This window comes from Rhineura floridana, chromosome 3 (assembly GCF_030035675.1).
Source record: "Rhineura floridana isolate rRhiFlo1 chromosome 3, rRhiFlo1.hap2, whole genome shotgun sequence".
Taxonomy (NCBI): domain Eukaryota; kingdom Metazoa; phylum Chordata; class Lepidosauria; order Squamata; family Rhineuridae; genus Rhineura; species Rhineura floridana.
This window is the reverse complement of record NC_084482.1, coordinates 460,085-479,012: the sequence shown is the minus strand read 5'-3', so window position 1 is coordinate 479,012 and position 18,928 is coordinate 460,085. Positions and strand designations below refer to the sequence as shown.

The 18,928-nt window shown below is 46.1% G+C and overlaps 1 protein-coding gene across 5 annotated transcripts in view; it reads left to right on the top strand.

Annotated features, from left to right (window-relative positions):
• The window catches only part of DNMT1 (DNA methyltransferase 1), a 196,514-nt gene that overhangs the window by 160,120 nt on the left and 17,466 nt on the right, over positions 1-18,928 (top strand). For all 5 annotated transcript variants that reach the window (XM_061613736.1, XM_061613733.1, XM_061613737.1 and 2 more), the window contains 8 exons: positions 1,109-1,201; positions 8,011-8,162; positions 8,731-8,918; positions 12,990-13,179; positions 14,615-14,712; positions 15,445-15,592; positions 16,441-16,556; positions 17,326-17,530. In XM_061613736.1, coding sequence (XP_061469720.1) covers positions 1,109-1,201; positions 8,011-8,162; positions 8,731-8,918; positions 12,990-13,179; positions 14,615-14,712; positions 15,445-15,592; positions 16,441-16,556; positions 17,326-17,530 — 1,190 coding nt within the window. The remainder of the gene's footprint in view (positions 1-1,108; positions 1,202-8,010; positions 8,163-8,730; positions 8,919-12,989; positions 13,180-14,614; positions 14,713-15,444; positions 15,593-16,440; positions 16,557-17,325; positions 17,531-18,928) is intronic.

Below are 18,928 nucleotides of genomic sequence, written 5' to 3'. Positions count from 1 at the left end.
CTGGCGTGCCGACTCCACAGCCCTGGTGTGCACGTGACCCTTCAAGGGAAGTGCCCCACCATTCCGAAGAGGCCATGTACCCATCTCCTGGACTCGGGAACAATCTATCAACTGAGTCTTCACCTTGTTTGGATTCAGCTTCAATTTATTTGCCTTCATCCATACCATTATCCCAGATGACCTGAAAAGGGGATGCAATAACAACTCTTTCAAGGTCTTTAGCACCTCCCTCTCATGCAGGGAGGCATTTGCCACTCCCTGGACCCACCCTACCAAGCCCTCTGATTGGTTCTCATTAGTCAAACTAGGCGGGCGCCTAGAGTACAGGTGTCTTGTCAAAGTTCTGTAGCGGCAACAACTTTCAGGCCTCCTTGTTTCATATTCCAGGAAATATGAATCTTACAGCTATAGCCGTTCATTCTTTTGCAGCCTGTGTCACAGGTGGGTTGCCTAGACTTGCAGCATGATGACAAGCAAAATTGTGATCTGGTTGTTGGTTCTTGTACTTCCAGAAGCCTCCAGATGAGTTCTTCTAAGCAATCGTGCTCTGATCTTTGGCTTTATTAGAATGTGTTTATGTTGTGTAGTATTCTCAACAGCGTAACATTTAATGCCAAATAATGCAATTCTGAACTGGTGTCTCCTTGTGTCCACTTGATACAAACTTGTTCCGCATGTTGCTTTACTAGAAGAGATACTGGCTGCTCCTAAATTAGTGAAGTATGGTGTTCATTTAGGGCAGGAATTTCATAGTTTTGTCTGTAGTGAGGGTCCCCAAATCAAGGAACAAAATATTTGAGGCTTCCCAAGGACATGATAATGGATAAGCTGACAGAACATGCTTTTGACACAGGTATGGATCTGGGGAATTGGTGAACAAGGAAGTGAGGTCCCAAAGAAGCCGTCTTGTGTTTTCAAGCTTCCAGGGGAAGCAAAGAACCCTGAGGAGAAAAGGCCTGGGGTGGTTGTTCCTCAAGGTGGGCTTTTTAAAACATGCATCCAGCTTTCCTGGCAACTACATGATTTTAAAGTATGGATACTTCCTGATGTTCATCTAGGAAGGCCTGGCTGTGCATTAATCTCCTCTTCATTCTTATCATTGATTTAGGTGGTGTCCGAGCCAGAAAGATGGGTCCCATCAATGCATGGTGGATCACTGGGTTTGATGGAGGGGAGAAGGCTTTGATTGGCTTCACCACAGGTAAGCTCATAAGGACATCCCCCCATCAGTTTTAACTGTGTCCTGCTTTTTCATGCTCACGACTACTGACAACACCAGTAAAGTCTATATAATGAAATACAGCGACATTTCAAGATAATTCACTAACCATTTGCTAACAATTACAAAGCATACAAATGTAAAAGGAACTATAATCATAGGCCAAGCAAACATCTTGTATTAATAAATATAAACAATCCTAACAATACAAATACAAAAATAACAACATAAACAGCAGTAGAAACATTACACCTTGTCTGAAATTAAAATTGGCCCAGCAACAATCACCTAACTCAGTGAGGACCTCACCCTTCCAAGCAAGCCAGACAGAGGAGTGGGAACCAGGTCTTGCAGCAAGGTGATCTCTAGGGTGTGCTGAAGAAACCATTGGCTGTGAAACCATTGGCTTCTAGGTCTGCTAACCCCCATTTCTGTTCTGTGTTGTGCTTGAAGTGAGGTGGGATGCCATCCCATTTCTTTTTCAGGCAGACTTATTTGAGTCTGGCTTATGCAGGGGGACTTTCCTCTGGATTGTGGCCTTGTGTGTTGCAGGCCCTCTCGCTTAACCCTCATGGCAGCCGTGCAGTAGCTTTGCTACTATAATTGTGTTGTATGTGGGTTGCTGGCAGAGGGCCTCTTCCAGTGTAGCATTTCCTGAATGAGTATGGTTTGGGAATGGTTTCCAATGAGCAGCGTGCTTGAAAAATACTGTGTCAGAATTAACACATCATTGCAAGTTTCTCAAGAAAAAGGCTGGTGAGCAGAATACTAGAACTTCACAGGCTCCTCCTTGGCTGGTAGTCACAAATGATTTTTAGTTTTTCTAAAAACTAGAAGAGCCATAGAGACAAACACTATGTTGGACCTATTGTGGAGGGTGGATAGGTAGAATTTCTCTCTCTCTCTCTCTGTTTATTCATAATACTAGAATATGCGGTCACCCAATAAAAATGATTTAGCAGTCAGTTCAGGACAGACAAAAGAATGCTTTCTTTGGTTTATATGTAATTAACTTAATGGAAGTTGTTGCCACAAGATGTGGTGACAGCCAGTTGGTTGGCCAGCTGGTCTGCAACTCCCATCAACATTGACCATCCTGACTGGGACTCAGGGGAGTTGGGAGTCCAGCCACAGCTGGAGAGCCACAGGGGGTATGGCTTTTTGGAAGGATTGGGAAAATTCATGGATGATAGGCACATCAACAGCTACTGGCCATGACAGCTAAATGGACCATTGATCTCACCTGAAGGGTGATTTTCACAGGAGGCCTGCCATCAAGTGGGTATCATAGCTCCACCCATTGTCCAAAGGCAAGAATGTTCTGAAGTCAAGACTAGGGGCATCAGGCCCCTCCCACTCTCCAGTTCATTTGCGACGAGTCTAGAGAGAAATATCTAAAAGTGCATGAAAAGAGGCCAACAGGCCTACCAGCAAGAACATAACATAATAGCAATTTCATAATAATACGACGCTAACATTTCAATATAACAGTATTAGAAGTCTTGACTTCACTAGCAAACCTGAACAGAATAGCATAACAGAAATATATAGCAACCGGTGAACAATCTCTAGGTATCCTCCAACTGGGAGGGTCGTGATGGCAGGCCTCCTGTGAAAATTACCCTTCAGGTGAGACCAGTGGTCCATTTTCCACAGGAGTCCTGCCATCAAGCGGGATGTACCAAAGCAGCCCATAACAGGGAGGGACCACCCACATCCTAATCATCATTAAGAACCTGTTGCAACACCCGCCTGCCAAAAGAGGCATTGGCAGAGGTATAACAATCTATTTTGTAATGCCTTATAAACGAATGTGGGGTAGACCAAACAGCAGCTCTGCAAATATCAGCAATAGGAGCGTTGGTAGCAAAAGCAGCCGAAGTGGCTGCTGATCTAGTGGAATGAGCTGTTATTTTAGATGGACCAGGAAGCTTAAGGGACTCATAAGCTAAGGTAATACATGTGCGCAACCAGCAGGATAAGGTGGAATTAGCTACTTTATTCCCCATAGAACGTGGATGAAAGGATACAAACAAAGACTCAGTTCGTCGTATATCCTGGGTCCGAGACAAGTAGGTCTTGAGAGCCCTCCGAACATCCAACGAATGCCAAGCCTTCTCCAGAGGATGGGTAGGATTCGGGCAAAAGGAAGAACAATGTCCTGGTTGCAATGGAAAACTGAATTGACCTTGGGACGGAAGGAAGGATCAGTCTTCAGTACAACAGAGTCCTTGTGAAAAACACAGAGATGGCGGGCAGAAGACAATGCTCCCAATTCCGAAACTCGTCTCGCAGAGGTGATTGCGATCAGGAACAGGACCTTGAATGACAATAGACGTAATGGCACAGTCCTAAGGGGTTCGAATGAAGCCTGCAGGACCTTTGACAAACTCCATGAAGGGAAGCGGTGGGATACAGCCGGTGAACGTAGAGCGGCTCCCCTCAGAAAATGTTTGATGAAAGGGTGCGAGGCAATAGGAGCACCAGTGGAGGAAACTGAGAGAATGGACGACAGAGTGGACGCATGTCGACGTAAGGTGTTGGGTCTAAGCCCCATCATGAGGCCCCTATGAAGGAATTGCAGCACCTGTTGTATTGTGGCCTGAGAAGGATTGAGATTCTGGGACTGACACCACCTGGAGAATGCCACCCAAGTATGCTGATATATACGAGTGGTAGATGGTCGTCTAGAGGCCAATATAATGTCAATAACAGCTTCAGACAGGCCAACAGATCTCAAATGTCCCCGTTCAAAAGCCACGCTGTTAGGTTGAGCCAATTGGGGTCCTGATGCCATATTGGACCCTGGGAAAAGAGGTCTGGCCTGACTGGGAGCGTCCAAGGGTCTGTCACTGACATGGCAAGGAGGTCCGAGAGCCATGGTCGACTGGGCCAATATGGGGCTATCAGAACCAGCTTGGCCTTCTTGTGTCGCGCCTTCCTCAAGGTTCTGGCTAAAAGTGGTATTGGAGGGAAGGCGTACAATAGGCCATCCGGCCACGGTAGCGACAGAGCATCCACCACTTCTGCTGTCGTGTCCAGCTATCATGTGAAGTACCTGGGTAGCTGGTAATTGCGACTGGAGGCAAACAGATCGACTGAGAAAATGCCGAACCGACGTTGGAGAAGATGGAAAATGGTCGGATGAAGTTTCCATTTTCCCGGAAAGACCTGTTGTCTGCTGAGCCAGTCTGCTGTCACATTCCAAATTCCTCTGAGATGTTCTGCTTTCAAGGATTGTAGATGTTGTTCTGCCCAGTCGAATATGAGGTAGGCTAGGTTCTGCAGAGAATGGGGCCTGGTTCCCCCTTGCCTGTTTAAATGAGATTTCGCACACGTGTTGTCCGTTCGAATGAGAACATGGTCCAAGGGGAACAGAGACTGAAAATGAAGCAGAGCTAAGTGGACAGCTTTTAGTTCCAGCCAATTGATGCTCTGAGTCTGCTCGGCTTCGGACCAAACCCCTTGAACGAACTGGGAGTTGCAGTGGGCTCCCCAGCCGATGAGACTGGCATCTGTGGTGACAACAGTCCTGCGGGGTTCTCTGAACAGAGTGCCCTGGTTGAGATGTTGGACCATCGTCCACCAGCGGAAGGAAAGATGCAGTACCGGATTCAAGGGAATTGTTCGATGATTGGACCTGGCAATGTCCTGCTGAAACGGTAATAAGGCCCACTGAAGTTAGCGAGTATGACCTTGAGCCCATGGCACAATATGGATGGTGGACACCAAAATTCCCAGAGCCTTTGCTAGAAGCATCACATCCGCGGTTGGGCGATGCATCAGAAACCGTGCGATGTCTATGATGGCGGTTATGTGGTCTGGAGACAGGAACACCATCGCCTGCAGGGTGTCTAACATTGCCCCTAGATGTTGTAGACGTTGGGTTGGTTGGAGATGACTTTTGTCGAAATTGACTAGCCATCCATGGGTCTGCAAGACATGGAGCGTGAGCTTCAAATGGAGATGAGCCAGCTCCCTGGAACTCACCCGTATTAAAAGATCGTCCAAGTAGGGGTAGATAAGCACCCCTTGAAGGCAGAGGTAAGCCACTAGGATGAGTAAGACCCTCGGGGCAGATGAGAGACCGAACGGCATCGCTCGATATTAAAAATGCTGGGGGTCGAAGGCAAACCGAAGGAACTTTCTGTGGGCTATGCAAATAGGCACATGGAAGTACACTTCCTTTCGGTCGATAGAAGCCAGGAAGTCACCTTCGTGAAGGCTTTCTGTAATGGAGTGGAGGGATTCCATTTTGAATCTGCGATACTTTACAAAATGGTTGATGAACTTGAGGTCCAACACCGCCCTCCATGACAGATCTCGTTTGGGCACAGCAAATAGGAGTGAGTACACCCCTTCCGACCTCTCTGTTGTAGGGACTGGCTCTATTGCCGCTGTGTCCAAGAGGTGATGTATGGCTGTCTGCATGATGTAGTGCCTGGATGGAGCCTTGGGACAAGGAGAGGGATGAAATCTGCCTGGAGGGGTTGCCCAACACTCTAGTGCATATCCATAACAAAAGAGATCTCTGATCGAGGCAACCTGAGTCAGACGCAGCCAATGGTCTCCAAACAGAAGCAGTCTGCCCCCGACTGGTATCGCGTCAGTACTGTCTGCGCTGGCGAGACCCTCCACGATATGAGGACGTTGAGGCACCTCTGCGTCTCTGGTATTGACCTCTGCCTGGGAAACGTCTGTTCCAGACTCCCCTGGAGGAACGGAAATCATTGGTTCAGAAATTTCGGCCTCGTCCCCCAGGCCGCGCTCCTCAAAAGGGCTGGGGTGTGCAGTATGGGGTGAAACGTCTGAAGGGCCTGCAATCAACGTTCCTGACAGTGGCCAAGACAGGCTTCCGAGCATCCTTGGGGTCCACTAGTACTGCCTTTAGGGCTTCCTCGCCGAAGAATAATGAGCCCGAAAAAGGTGCCCTGTCTGTAGAGTCCGCTTCCCAGTGACGGAGCCAGAGGGTCCACCGAGCAACTACCTGAGCTGCCATGGCTCTTGCTCCCAGCTGAGTTGCGTCCAAGGTGGCATCAGCCACAAACGCTGCCATCTTGCGTAATTTCACCAGTGACCTCAGAGAGGCAGGATCGGGATTAGGATCATCTAAGAGGTCATCCAACCACATCATTGCTGCTCTGGAAAAGATGGAAGCTGATGCAGAAGCTCACATGGTAAAAGCAGTAGCCTCGTGGTTTTTGCGTAAGGCAAAGTCTAGTCTCCGCTCAGTGGCGTCCTTCAAATGTGAGTCCCCTTCCCTCGGCAGAAGGGATCTATAGACTAGACTGGAAATCGGCTTGTCTATCCCGGGGACGGCCAGTCTATTTGTAAATTCCGGAGCCAAAGTGTAAAGCTTGCCCGCAAGGGCGTTAAAGTGGTGTGTTTGTAATGGGTGAGACCATTCGTCCTTGGCCAGTTTAGCAATAGGATCTGGCACAGGGAGGTAGTGCTCTGCTGGTTTGGGGGATTTCAGGACCCTGCCCCCCTTAATAGCGGGAGTGGCAGCTGCAGGTTGCGGAGATTGGAGACCAAGGGTGTTCAAGGCTCTGCGAGCAAGGGGATGTTAATCGGCTGCATCAAATAGGCGATAAGATGTATCCTCCTCTTGTTCCGACTGATTACTCCACTCGTCACCTTCGGCTTGCAGAGCATATGGTGGATCCTCCCCACCAGGAACGTCATCGACAAACCTGCCCCTGGCAATGTCAAAAGGGTTTGGAGAGCATGATGGATCTGCCTCATTGCATACATAGTGGCCCATAGCATCGGATTGTCTGTGAACACTCCGCTGAGGAATGGCAGTGACCTGTGACTGCGTTTGAGAGAAGAATTATAGCATGTCTTCTAGTTGTGATATGAACTCATGAGACGCTGCAGCCCCGGTGTGGGAGATGGTTGCGCTTGTAGAGGCAAAGTTATGGGCAGCTCAGCAGGCTGAGAAATGAATGAGCCCTAGGTGGTAAAATGGGAGGAGGGTAGCTGGCTGCTGGCTGGTCAGGAAACCCTGCAAAGTCCTCCTCGGAGGATGCGGTCGGAGAATGAAAAACATTTGTTTATTGTTCCTGGCCTGCCTCCTTGGAAACCGGAACAGAGACGTAGCGTGCCCGCTTGGTCGTGCTGTGGCTGGATAGATGCTTAGTTTTAGCAACTGCTTTGGTATGCTTGTGCTTGGCTGACTTAGATTGTTTAGGTTTGGTTGCCTGAGCTGTCACTGGCTGTTCCGCCATCATATATTTTCAAGGGGGGTTCAGTACACGGCCACGGATGGGGCAGAATGTACCGGCTCAGATGGCTAAGTATACGCCCGTGGATGGGGGAGAATATACAGCTCCAAACAGCCTTAGTACACGGCATTCTATCCAACTGCCTCAGACGAAGGCAAGAATGAACTGGAGAGTGGGAGGGGCCTGATGCCCCTAGTCTTGACTTCAGAATGTTCTTGCCTTCGGACAATGGGTGGAGCTATGATACCCGCTTGATGGCAGGCCTCCTGTGGAAAATGAAACCTCCATGTTCAGAGGCAGCGTATATTTGAGAGGCAGGTGATGGGGACAAACAACCTTTATGTGAAACCTTTGTACTTAGCTTGTGAGCTTCCAGAGCCTTCTGGCTGACTGCTGTTGGAAATGGGGTGCAGGGTTAGGCCTTTGGTCTTACTCATTAAGGCAGCTCTTGGTGGTGTTAGGTGGTCAGGCCTAAATTGCTTAATCACCCTGTCAGCTCATAGCTGCCTAGGTGTTTGTACTCAAATCTCATTTATGGGGCCACACATTTGCTTTGCATTCTAGCTTTTGCAGATTACATCCTGATGGAACCAAGTGAGGAGTATGCCCCTATCTTTGCACTGATGCAAGAGAAGATCTACATGAGCAAGATTGTTGTTGAATTCTTGCAAAACAATCCTGACGTCAGCTATGAGGACTTGCTGAACAAGATAGAGGTTAGTCTGACAGGCCAAGGCAGCCGTGCTTTGCATCCATAAGAAGTGAAGCCATGTTCACATTTCTCCAGAAAATCCACATTGCTGCTTGCCATGCCTGTGCATCTCAAGAAGGATCTTGGCTAGGCTGATATCATGACGTATGGAGATCTGCTTGAGAGCAAATTTAAACTTAAAAAATATATATCTCCAGCTCCTTTTTTCACTCTCTGACTATTTTAAGAAGTCTAACTTTTTTAAAGATGGTTGAAGCTAAGGCTTTACTTATTAAAAAATATGTATTAATACATTTATACCTTGTTCTTCCTCCAAGTAGCTCAGGTCAGCATACATTGTCTATGCATCCCCCCTCTTTTTATCCTCACAACAACCCTGTGGGGTAGGTTAGGCTGAGAGAGAGCGCACTGCCCTCTGGAGATGACTGAGTAGCCATCTTTGACCACCAGTCAGCTGAGAGACCAGATGAACCTGCTGTTGCAGTGTGTCTTTGTTCTTGCTCAAAATTCTTTCTCTTGAGTTGTCCGTTTAAAAATGGTAGCATTGTTAAGCCTCCTCTACTTCTCTCCAGACTACTGTCCCTCCTGCTGGGCTGAACTTCAACCGTTTCACAGAAGATTCCCTCCTCCGGCATGCCCAGTTTGTGGTGGAGCAAGTGGAAAGCTATGATGAGGCAGGAGACAGTGATGAGCCCCCTGTTCTCATCACACCCTGCATGAGAGACCTGATCAAGCTTGCTGGAGTAACTCTGGGGAAAAGGTATGGCAACAGCCTCCTTGTGGGAGTTGCTCTGTGACAGGTGTGGGAAACCTTTGACCCTTCAAATGTTGCTGAACTACAACTCCCAGCAGTCACTACAAGCATGGCCAACGGCCAGGGCTGATGAGAGTTATAGTTCAGCAACATCTGGAAACCCCCACACCTGCTCTACGAGGTGGTAAATCTGTGTCTCTGAACTGTACAACTTTAGACCCGTAGGTGAGGGTTTGCATTTTGTAGTGCACAGTGGTGCTGAATATTACCTGAGCTAACTGTTTAGAAGATGGGGCTCTACCCTAGACTTTCTCCCTCTCTTTCTCTCCCTCTCTGGCACGGTAGCTTTCTGTGTACAAGGAATATTTTTTGATTAAAGCATGTGAGGTCTCCCTGTGACGCCCTTCCCTGGCTCTCCCTGTCAGGTTCCTACCTGCTCGTGGCTACTGCCTTTCACTAGGCACCACCAGGGACTCCATCAGTCCAGACTGTCCTTTTTTTATGGTTTCTCTCTCCGCTCTAGCACAGATCTCAATAGATCCCCCTGCTAGGCAGCACCACCAGTCACGTTCTACAACCAATGTTCCCAGAGACCTTGCCTGAGTCTCTATATCCGGTTACATTCGTGACTGCGTGCCTATGCTGTTCCCAACCCCCTTGTATCAATGCAGATAACTCATAACTCGGGGTTGCTCTGGATACTTATAATGTTATCTTCTCCTCTTCACCACTGCCACCATTTGTTACTGTTTCCCTTCAGCCTTGGTTATTATCTTACCCTCCCTTCTAGTCTGTGAAACCCCAGCCAAGGATCAGGCCTTCGGTAAACCAAAATAGTATTTATTAAATAACATTAATAACAAGATAACTTTGATAATGATCTACAAGCTTATGGTTTCATCTATTACTGTGATATTTGACTTATTACTAATCCGAACTCCACCTCCCTCTTTCTCCACACTCTCCTGACATTCACTAACTCACACCCACCTCCCAACTCCACCAAAACAACCCACTAACGTCCACCAAACACCTCTCAAACAACCCACTAACGTCCACCCAGATTCAACTGTCATCCTTCCATTTATACTCTCAGCCATTCAAACACTCAGCCAATCATCCAGCATTCTACTGCTCATTTACTCCCCCCTTCTCTTTCATTCCACTTGCCATGTATCTTCTATACAAACAGCACTTACCATATATACATTAATACAGGAACATCACACTCCCCCCCGAAGTTTAGACTAATACGGCATGTATGTAGGCTTACCACTTCAGTGAGAACTAAGCCTGAGTTGCTGTCCCATTGGAAAGAGCTGAGAACGTAGGAAGCTGCTTCGTGCTGAGTCGGATCATCTAGCCCTGTATTATCTGTGCTGACTGGTGGTGGTTCTCCAGGATTTCAGACGGAGGTCTCTCTCAGCCCTGTCTAGAGATGCTGAGGATTATAATAATAATTGGTTTATTTTGGTCGTTGACCAGCAGAACAATACAGAACAATTTGCATGTAGTTTATAGTTACAAGATAAAAACTTGACTCATCAATAAGCTAAGAAAATGTTTTAAAATCATTTAACTTAAACCTTCCTGCGAGCAATGGCAGCTACGCAAAATTTTGGCAGCTACGCAAAATTTCGCTACCAGTTCTGTAACCTCGTGACATCGGTCCTCGAGTAGACTACAAATATATAGTGTGTCTGGGACTCTCGGCATTTTAGCCAAACTTGAGGTAATAAAAAGTTCACGTAGGTCGAGATATAACGAGCACTGGAGTAAAACATGATCAATAGTTTCCACAACACCGGCCTCACAGAGGCATACCCGGTCAGTAAAAGGAATTTTCTTGTACCTTCCTTCCAAAAGTGCTGAGGGGAGTACATTAAAACGCGCCAATGTGAATGATCTCCTATACTTGGTGATGCTCAGTTTGGTTAAATAGCCCGCAGGTGCTAAGGAACTCACACTGAGCCGATAAAATGGATATGCCACCACACAGCTCAGATTATTTTGTAGTTCAGTGTCACAAAGACGTTGGCATATAACTTCCTTGGCCTTGCTATAGCCCAGGCCTATTACCACCGACTGTGATAGACCGATCAAATGTAATTTATTAATTACAGCAATTTGCCATCGTGATTGAAAAGTGTCTATCAGAATTAGTGGAGCAAGCCCTAGGGGAGCAAATAGCAGTTTCAACCAAAGGTTGAACCTATGAGTCCAAGTGCGTGTTTCTACCAATAGTGTGCCAAGTTCTAAATGCAGCATCACATTAGGAACACACTTAGGAACACCAAGAATGCTTCTGGAAAATCTGGATTGAATGCTCTCAAATAAAGCGTAATTACTCTGTATACAGAGCTGGGAGCCATACATCAGTTGAGAGAGGACCTTAGCATTAAATACCTGTAAGGCCGAGGGAATGAACTGCCCACCTTTAGAAAAGAAAAAGGCAAGAACTGCATTCGCACTTCAAATTGCCTTCTCCGCCGTGTTGTTCATATGTGCAGACCATGATCCAGACACAAGGAACAATATCCCTAGATATCTAAAGACCGGGACCTGTTCAATTTGATGTCCATTCACCTGCCAATGATGATTGGACTTTCTACGGGTGAAAACCAAAATTTTGGATTTATCATAGTTAACTTCAAGCTTTTCCTCCTTACAGTAAACAGATACTGCTCCCAAAAGACGCTGGAGACCCACAGATGTTAAAGATAGGAGAACGGCGTCATCAGCATATAGTAAGGCGGATAATGGCCTGTTGGCCAGTTTAGGAGAGTGGGAGTTTACAGATGATAAGGCAGCAATTAGCGAGTTGATATAAAAATTAAAAAGAGTGGGGGCAAGTACACACCCCTGTTTGACTCCGTTGGTAGTTAGAACCGACGCAGTCAAGTTACCTGCACGATTGCATCTCACTTTTAGATGGGTGTTTTCATATAGAGTACGAATAAGAATTAAAAGACGTTCGTTGATGTTAGACTCCCTTAATTTTCTCCATAGCCTATCCCTGGGGATCAAGTCAAAGGCTGCCTTAAAATCCATGAATGCGGCATAAAGAGATCCCCTGGGCTTTGAAGAATACTTGTCCACCAAGTGGAGCACCAAACTGATCTATAATGGATCGTCCAGTTCTAAAGCCGGCTTGTTCATCCGCTAAGATGTTTTCAGCCTCCATCCAATCTATTAATTTCTCTAAAAGATTAGATGCATACAGTTTACTAATGATACTCAACAGGCTGTCGGGCGATCATTTACCGGGTCAGCTCTGTTCCCTCTTTTAAAAATAGGGATTATGATGGCTAATTTCCAATCCTCCGGAATATACTCAGTTTGGTCAATCGAAGTAAAAAGGGCCACTAAAATTGGCGCCCACCACTCTATATTATCCTTTAAGAGTTCTGGAGGAATATTGTCAACCCCAGGTGCCTTGCCCAATTTGAGATTATTAAGAAGAATGGTAATTTCTGAGATTGACGCTGGGGGCCAAGTAGGGAGAGTATTAATATCCTCCCAACCTGAAGACGGAATACATTGTCCCTTCATGTAAATAGATCTAAAATAAGCTTCCCACTCGCAGGGGGAGATGTGGAAGTCCACACTAACAGGATTAGATCGATAGCCTCTAGAGACCAGTCTCCAGAATGTGGACGTATCTTTTGTTCTAACGGCTTTTAGATGCTGAGGATTGAACTTGCAACATTTTGCATGGGAAGCGTGTACCACTGAGTTATATCTCCTCGTACAAGTCAACTTGAGGGGATTTCCTCTTATCCTTATGAGGACAGAAAACCATAGCTCAGGGCTAACCAGCTAGGAGCCCTCCAGGTGTTGCTGAACTACAATTCCCATCAGCCCCAGCCAGCATGGTCAGTTGTCTGGGATGATGGAAGTTGTGTCCTCTAGATGTTGTTGAACTACCACACTGACTACCCCTGCCATAGCTACTTTGAGATAGAGAATGGGGAGTTCCATCTTGTTCCAGTAATTCTTTCCCTGTAGGATATTTTGCATCTGGATACAACTCCTGCAATTGCATAGCTTTTCACAGCTGTCTCCTCCTTCTCCCAGGCGAGCTGCAAGAAGGCAAGCCATCAGGCACCCAACCAAGATAGACAAGGACAAAGGGCCCACAAAAGCTACTACCACCAAGCTGGTCCATTTGATCTTTGACACTTTCTTCTCAGAGCAAATAGAGAAGAATGAAAAGGAGGAAGATAAAGAGAATGTTTCGAAGCGCAGGCGCTGTGGGGTCTGTGAGGTAACTTGCACAGAGATGCTGCATTGCTAATCCAATGGCTGGGTGGCTACATTGTTGATGTGGGGAGTTCCACTGCTGAGGGAGTGAAGCTTCTCTTCCCCCCTGCCTTATTGAACTCCCTGCCCCCGCTCCTGGCCAAAAAGTTCCCAAATGGTTAAAATACAGTGCCGTCCAGTTCAGAGCACAGCATGCAACCCCTCCCCCCATGCCTAACAGATCGCTTTTATTTATTTGAAGCAGGGCAGGTAGGCAGAAACCCAAGCTATGAGCTCCTGCTTTGATCATTGGCCTCTTACCCTAATTTGTTTCATCTGTGCTTGGATAACAAAAAAGTACAGTCCCTCATTCTGACCAAGTGTTCCTAGATTTGTCTTTGACCTTATCCAACAGCTCCTAGAGAAGACTACAGCTGTACCTTCCAAAACCAGGAGGCTGGAGTGGGAGGCTCTCTGACTCGACTCTATTGCCTCTGTGCTCCATCAGAGGGAGCGTGAAGGAACCTGGAGCAGACTAAAAAGTGGCTGCGATAGGTTGACACATGGGGAATCGTCTTGCTGTTGGGTACTTCTCCACAGGGCAGTGAGGAACTCTTGGAATAGGTCTCTTATTTTTCAGAACTTACTTATTTGCATGGTGTGTACCCTGCACCTTCAACCTAAACTTGTGTTCCCAGGATGGCTAACAAAAATAGTAAAAAACCATTAAAAAGTCCAGTTTAAAAAAAGAAAATAGAGCATACAGCCTGATGCAACAAACTGAAACAGCAGCGGTCCATTCAAATGGACAATTTTTTTTAAAATGCTCCAAGTAAAAGATGTGAATTTTGGGAATTCTTAAAAGTCTAGGAAAACATAAATGTTTCTGCCTGGCCTTAAACGATAACAACTAGGGTATTAAGCAGGCTGCCATGGGAAGGGATTCCATAAAATATAATGGAACAGGTCAAACCTCTTAAACTGTTCTCCCCAAAACTATTCCAGGTGCTCCCTTGTGCCTTCGCCAACCTGGCGCCCTCTGGATATTTTTGGACTACAGCTCCCATGAGCCCCAGCCAGTCCAAAAATATCTGGAGGCTGGTGAAGGCTGCCTTATGGCCTTGTTTCTTTTTGCCCTTTATTTAGTAGTGGGTGGTTCCCTCCCTTTCCTATGCTGCTATCTTCCATTTTGAGACCTGTTAGTAATTGCTACTGATAGCAGCTGGGTCAGCATTCTACTGTTCCTTATGAGTTTGCTGAATTATCTTCACAGTTGAGCCTACGTTGGATTGTGAAACACCAGTCCAGTCTTCCAAGCATGCTAATAGTGCTCACCCTTCCCCAATTTCCTTGTGAAGTACCCTAGTTTCAAGGCTTAGCTCCTGGCAGCTCTCTGGCCATATGCATACGTTGATTCATCCCCTTGTCTTTCTTTTCTCTCTCTCTCTCTCTCTTTCCAGGTTTGCCAGCAGCCAGAGTGTGGCCAGTGCAAAGCTTGCCAGGATATGATTAAGTTTGGCGGCACTGGGAGGTCGAAACAGGCCTGCCTAATGAGGAGGTAATTATGACCCTTGCCTTGAAGAGCCTGAAGAAGACCTGATGGGCAAACTTGGACAAGAGGGCAACCTTTGGCCATTTCTGTTGACCCAACAGTGGGCAACTTACTCCATGCACCCAAATTTACTTAGTGCACATAATTAGTATCTGCATGGCATTTTCATAAAGGTGACTGAGACCATCAATTGCAATGGCATTACAGTTCTTATTGTACAGAGCATTGAAAAGGCTGCAGAAAATGAGACGATTAAGGCAAACTTAATATTTCAGTTGCAGAAATCTGCTTGCAAAATGTGAGCAATATGCAGAATTGAAGGGGGTTATTTTACAATTTATTTCTACACAAATGTGCACTCAAAGCGACTTACAGTTAATAAAAATTAAAAGTTAAGGATATTTTTTAAACAACAGTATATCAGGCGATGGAGCAACCCTTCTTAGGAAGGCTGCACAACAGAAGCTCTCCAAAGCTTCCCAAAGTTAAGAACTAAATGCCTGAGAGAAGACAAATGTTTTCGCCCAGCACGTAACCATTGAGAAGGATGGCACCAGAGATGCCTCCCTGGGGAGAGTGTTGCCCAAAGGGGGGGCTAGCACTGGGAAGGCCTGTTCTTATGTTGCCACTCTCCACGTATAGGGAGAATGTGGGTGTGCTGAATTGGTGAGGGCTCAATTTCTCAGCTGCTCAGACTGTGCATGTTTTTTTTTAAAAAAAAACACACCTTGGTTTTAGGTGCCCCAATCTGGCTGTGAGAGAAGCTGATGAAGATGAGGAAGTGGACGATAACATCCCTGAAGTGCCCTCACCCAAAAAGATGCTGCAAGGAAGGAAGAAGAAGCAAAGCAAGAACCGAATTTCCTGGGTGGGAGAACCTGTCAAGGTATGCTGCCTGTTCAGGAAATGGCACATGTTCAACCAGTTGGAAAAAGGGGTTAGGTTGGGATCCCTCTTCTGAGCTGTGTGTGGAATTCAGAAGTCCCTTGAGTTCAACAGCTGCATTCTTTGCTCTGCACTTCACTGTGTAAATTGGGAGTAGCCATCATGGTTCCCTCCAGATGCTCCTAGACTACTCCATCATCCCTGACCATTGACCATGCTGGCTGGAACTAATAGGAGTTGGAGACCAACCACATCTGCAGGGTGCCACATTAGGTACCCCTGGTGTAAATCAGTGTTGTAGGGCATTGCTAGATTATCAGTCAGTGGATATCTCCATTAAGGGGCTGATGTCCCTGGGTGCTTGTTGTAGTTCATTTGTGAATTAGACACAGTTTTTGCTTTTACAGATTGATTATTAAACTTATTTATTTTATTACATTTATACAGCTGTTGTCAAACAAACATTCTCTACACGTCTTACAAACCAAAAACATTAAAATATAAGACCAAGCAATAACAAACTAATTAAAGAAAACAAACTAAATTAAAACACAATTTGAAACTCTAGTTTTCTGCAACCGTGAGAGCGAGAGACATGCATAACGAAAAGGGGAAAGGATCTGAGCTATTCAGAGAATGAAAGGATGCAGCAGCTCTACACATTGCCAGCCAGATTCTTTAGTGGCATTTGTGGCCAGGCAGTATCCTTCTGCCAAGAAAGAGAGAGCTCTGAGATGATGTGACAGCAAGGAAGATGGGAGTCAGTGTGCTTGTGATGTAGTCTATAAGACCACCATGTTTGTGCTTTTCTTGTCCTGTCAATCCCATGTCTCCTTTTTCTGTATGCAGAGTGATGGTAAGAAGGACTATTACCAGAAAGTGTGCATTGATTCGGAGACTCTGCAGATTGGCGACTGTGTTTCTGTCAGCCCTGACGACCCTACAAAACCTCTTTATCTAGCAAGGTGTGTTGTCCTGTTATTGGTAGAGGTGTTGGGCTTGGACTCAACCTTCATTCAGGTATGTCCTTTAACTTGGATAAAGGCTACCTGGAAACTGTCCTGTTTACAATTTAGGGATAGTAGTGACTTCCTTATTCATTGGGCTGCATGTGTGGATGAAAGATGTGTATAGTTGCCAAGCATGGTAAGGTTTAGAAAAAGAGGAGCCATGGAAGGGGGGAATCTCACCCACTGGTATAAATCATTCTGAGCCTATTGCTGCTTCATAGTCAGAGGGTGATAATCCACCTTTTACAGTATATGGTTCTTTTGTGAGCTATTGCAGTATAGCAGCTAAGAGGCTGAGCTGTGAACTAGAAATCATGTGTCAGCCATGAATTCACTAGGTGGCCATACGCTCTCTCCCAGCCTCAGGTTTCTTCCTGCGCCCCTGCCCGCAAGGTTCAATATATGCAGTAAGGGGAAGGGGTAATACTGTGACCTACCTTTATAAAGGTGATAAGGATTCCCAATTGGTCTTCGGAGCCTTTCTGACTCTTTGAATTGCACAAAACTAAAGGTAAAATCCAGAATTCCTCTCCTCTGCCCCCCACTGCCTGCCCTTTGTCCTCTTCACTGCATTGCCAACTAGACCACCTTTCATGGGTGGGCTTGGGACAAAACAAAGAGGTATTCACATTAGTGGGAGATCTTTGCTTGGGGGTGGTTTCTTTGTCTTGGATTCTTGTGGAAGCTCATTCTTTGCTCTTCTCTCTCCCTCTGCACCCTATAGAGTCACTGCTATGTGGGAGGATCCTGTTGCTGGGCCGATGTTCCATGCCCACTGGTTTTGTCGTGGCACTGACACCATTCTGGGAGCAACATCTGACCCACTGGAACTCTTTTTGGTGGATGAGTGTGAAGACATGCAGCTGACGTACATTCATGGCAAAGTCAATGTCCTTTACAAGTCTCCCTCGGAGAACTGGTCCTTAGAGGTATGTTGAAGGATTTCACTGCTCGGACGATCTTTGTGGGCGGGTGGCACTGTTGTCTCCCTCCAGAGGTTAGGTGGCAGGCTAATACACTCACAGGGCAAGGTGCTGACTGAATTTTCCAGTATATATCACTCTCTGGCCTGGCTCTAGCTTTTGGGAGGCAGCATCACTGTAGCTTCCAGCCTTCCTTCCTCACGCGAGCTTACCTAGCAACAGCAGGTGCTGCCTTACTAGAGCGCCAAAGCTGAGTTAGCCAGCTTGTAAGTGAGCACCATGGAAAGAGGGTTTGGCAACTGTAATGGGTTTATTTCTTTACTCTAACAGAATCTGTATACTGCTTAATGGTTAAAAAAAACCTCTGAGCAGTTTGCATAAAATAAAACATCAATAAAAGTCAGAGTTAAAAGACAAGCTAACCTAAAAAAATTACAAAATAAAACCAACAGTTAAAAAATATACATTATAAAATAAATATATATATATAAAAAGGCATGTCAGCTTTACATATCTAGGTAGGCTTGTCTAAACAAAAAAGCCTTAGAGGCACTGTAAACAGTACACTGAAGACACCTGTCTGTTGTCAATGGGAAGGAAGTTTCAGACTGTTGGCACTGTTGGCACTGCCAAGATTAGTTTCTTACACGTACAGAATGAGCATTATGTGGCACTTACAAGTACCAGTTCCACAGATCGATGTGGTCAAGTGGGCATATATCGGGTAAGGCAATGCTTCAAGGAAACAGGTTGCCACTGTTATCCAATAAGTCTTTGAGCAAAAGGGAGGCTGGCTGCAGTGGTCCTGCCCCTGGGACTGCAAGTGAAGGGGATCGACAAGACATCACTATTCTAAGAATCAAGCTGTCTGCCAATTACAGTAGGCACTATGACTTTCTGTCCAGTCTCCCTGATTGGTGATGTTAAAGCATTGGCTGCCCACCCCCAAATACCTTCCTTTCTGCTCCTGCCAGCTTCCCTCTCAACATACTTTGGCTGCTGTGGGTCCTCTAGCTCGGTGATAATTCCATATGTTAACCATTGTTGACAGTAGCAACAACTGAACTAATCCCCATTCTTTTCCTCCCCTTTTATTTCCATTCTTGGATTTGATTGGTTAGAGTCGACTCTTCCACACACACCCTAGCCCAGAAGTGCTGTCTGTTTAGAAGCAATCCGGACATTTGGCCCATGATTCATTGTAGGAGGAGAGCCTCTCCTTAAAGGAGGTGGTTTCTCCTTGACCCTTGCCATGTTTTGTTTTTGATTGCTAACTAATTATTGCTCCTTCTAGACAGTTTTCTTACATGTAATATTTTCCCAATAAATACCAATAAATGAATAAATTTTGCCATTTCTCTTTTGAGTTATGGGCACTCAAGCATGCGACTAAAGGGAATGGGG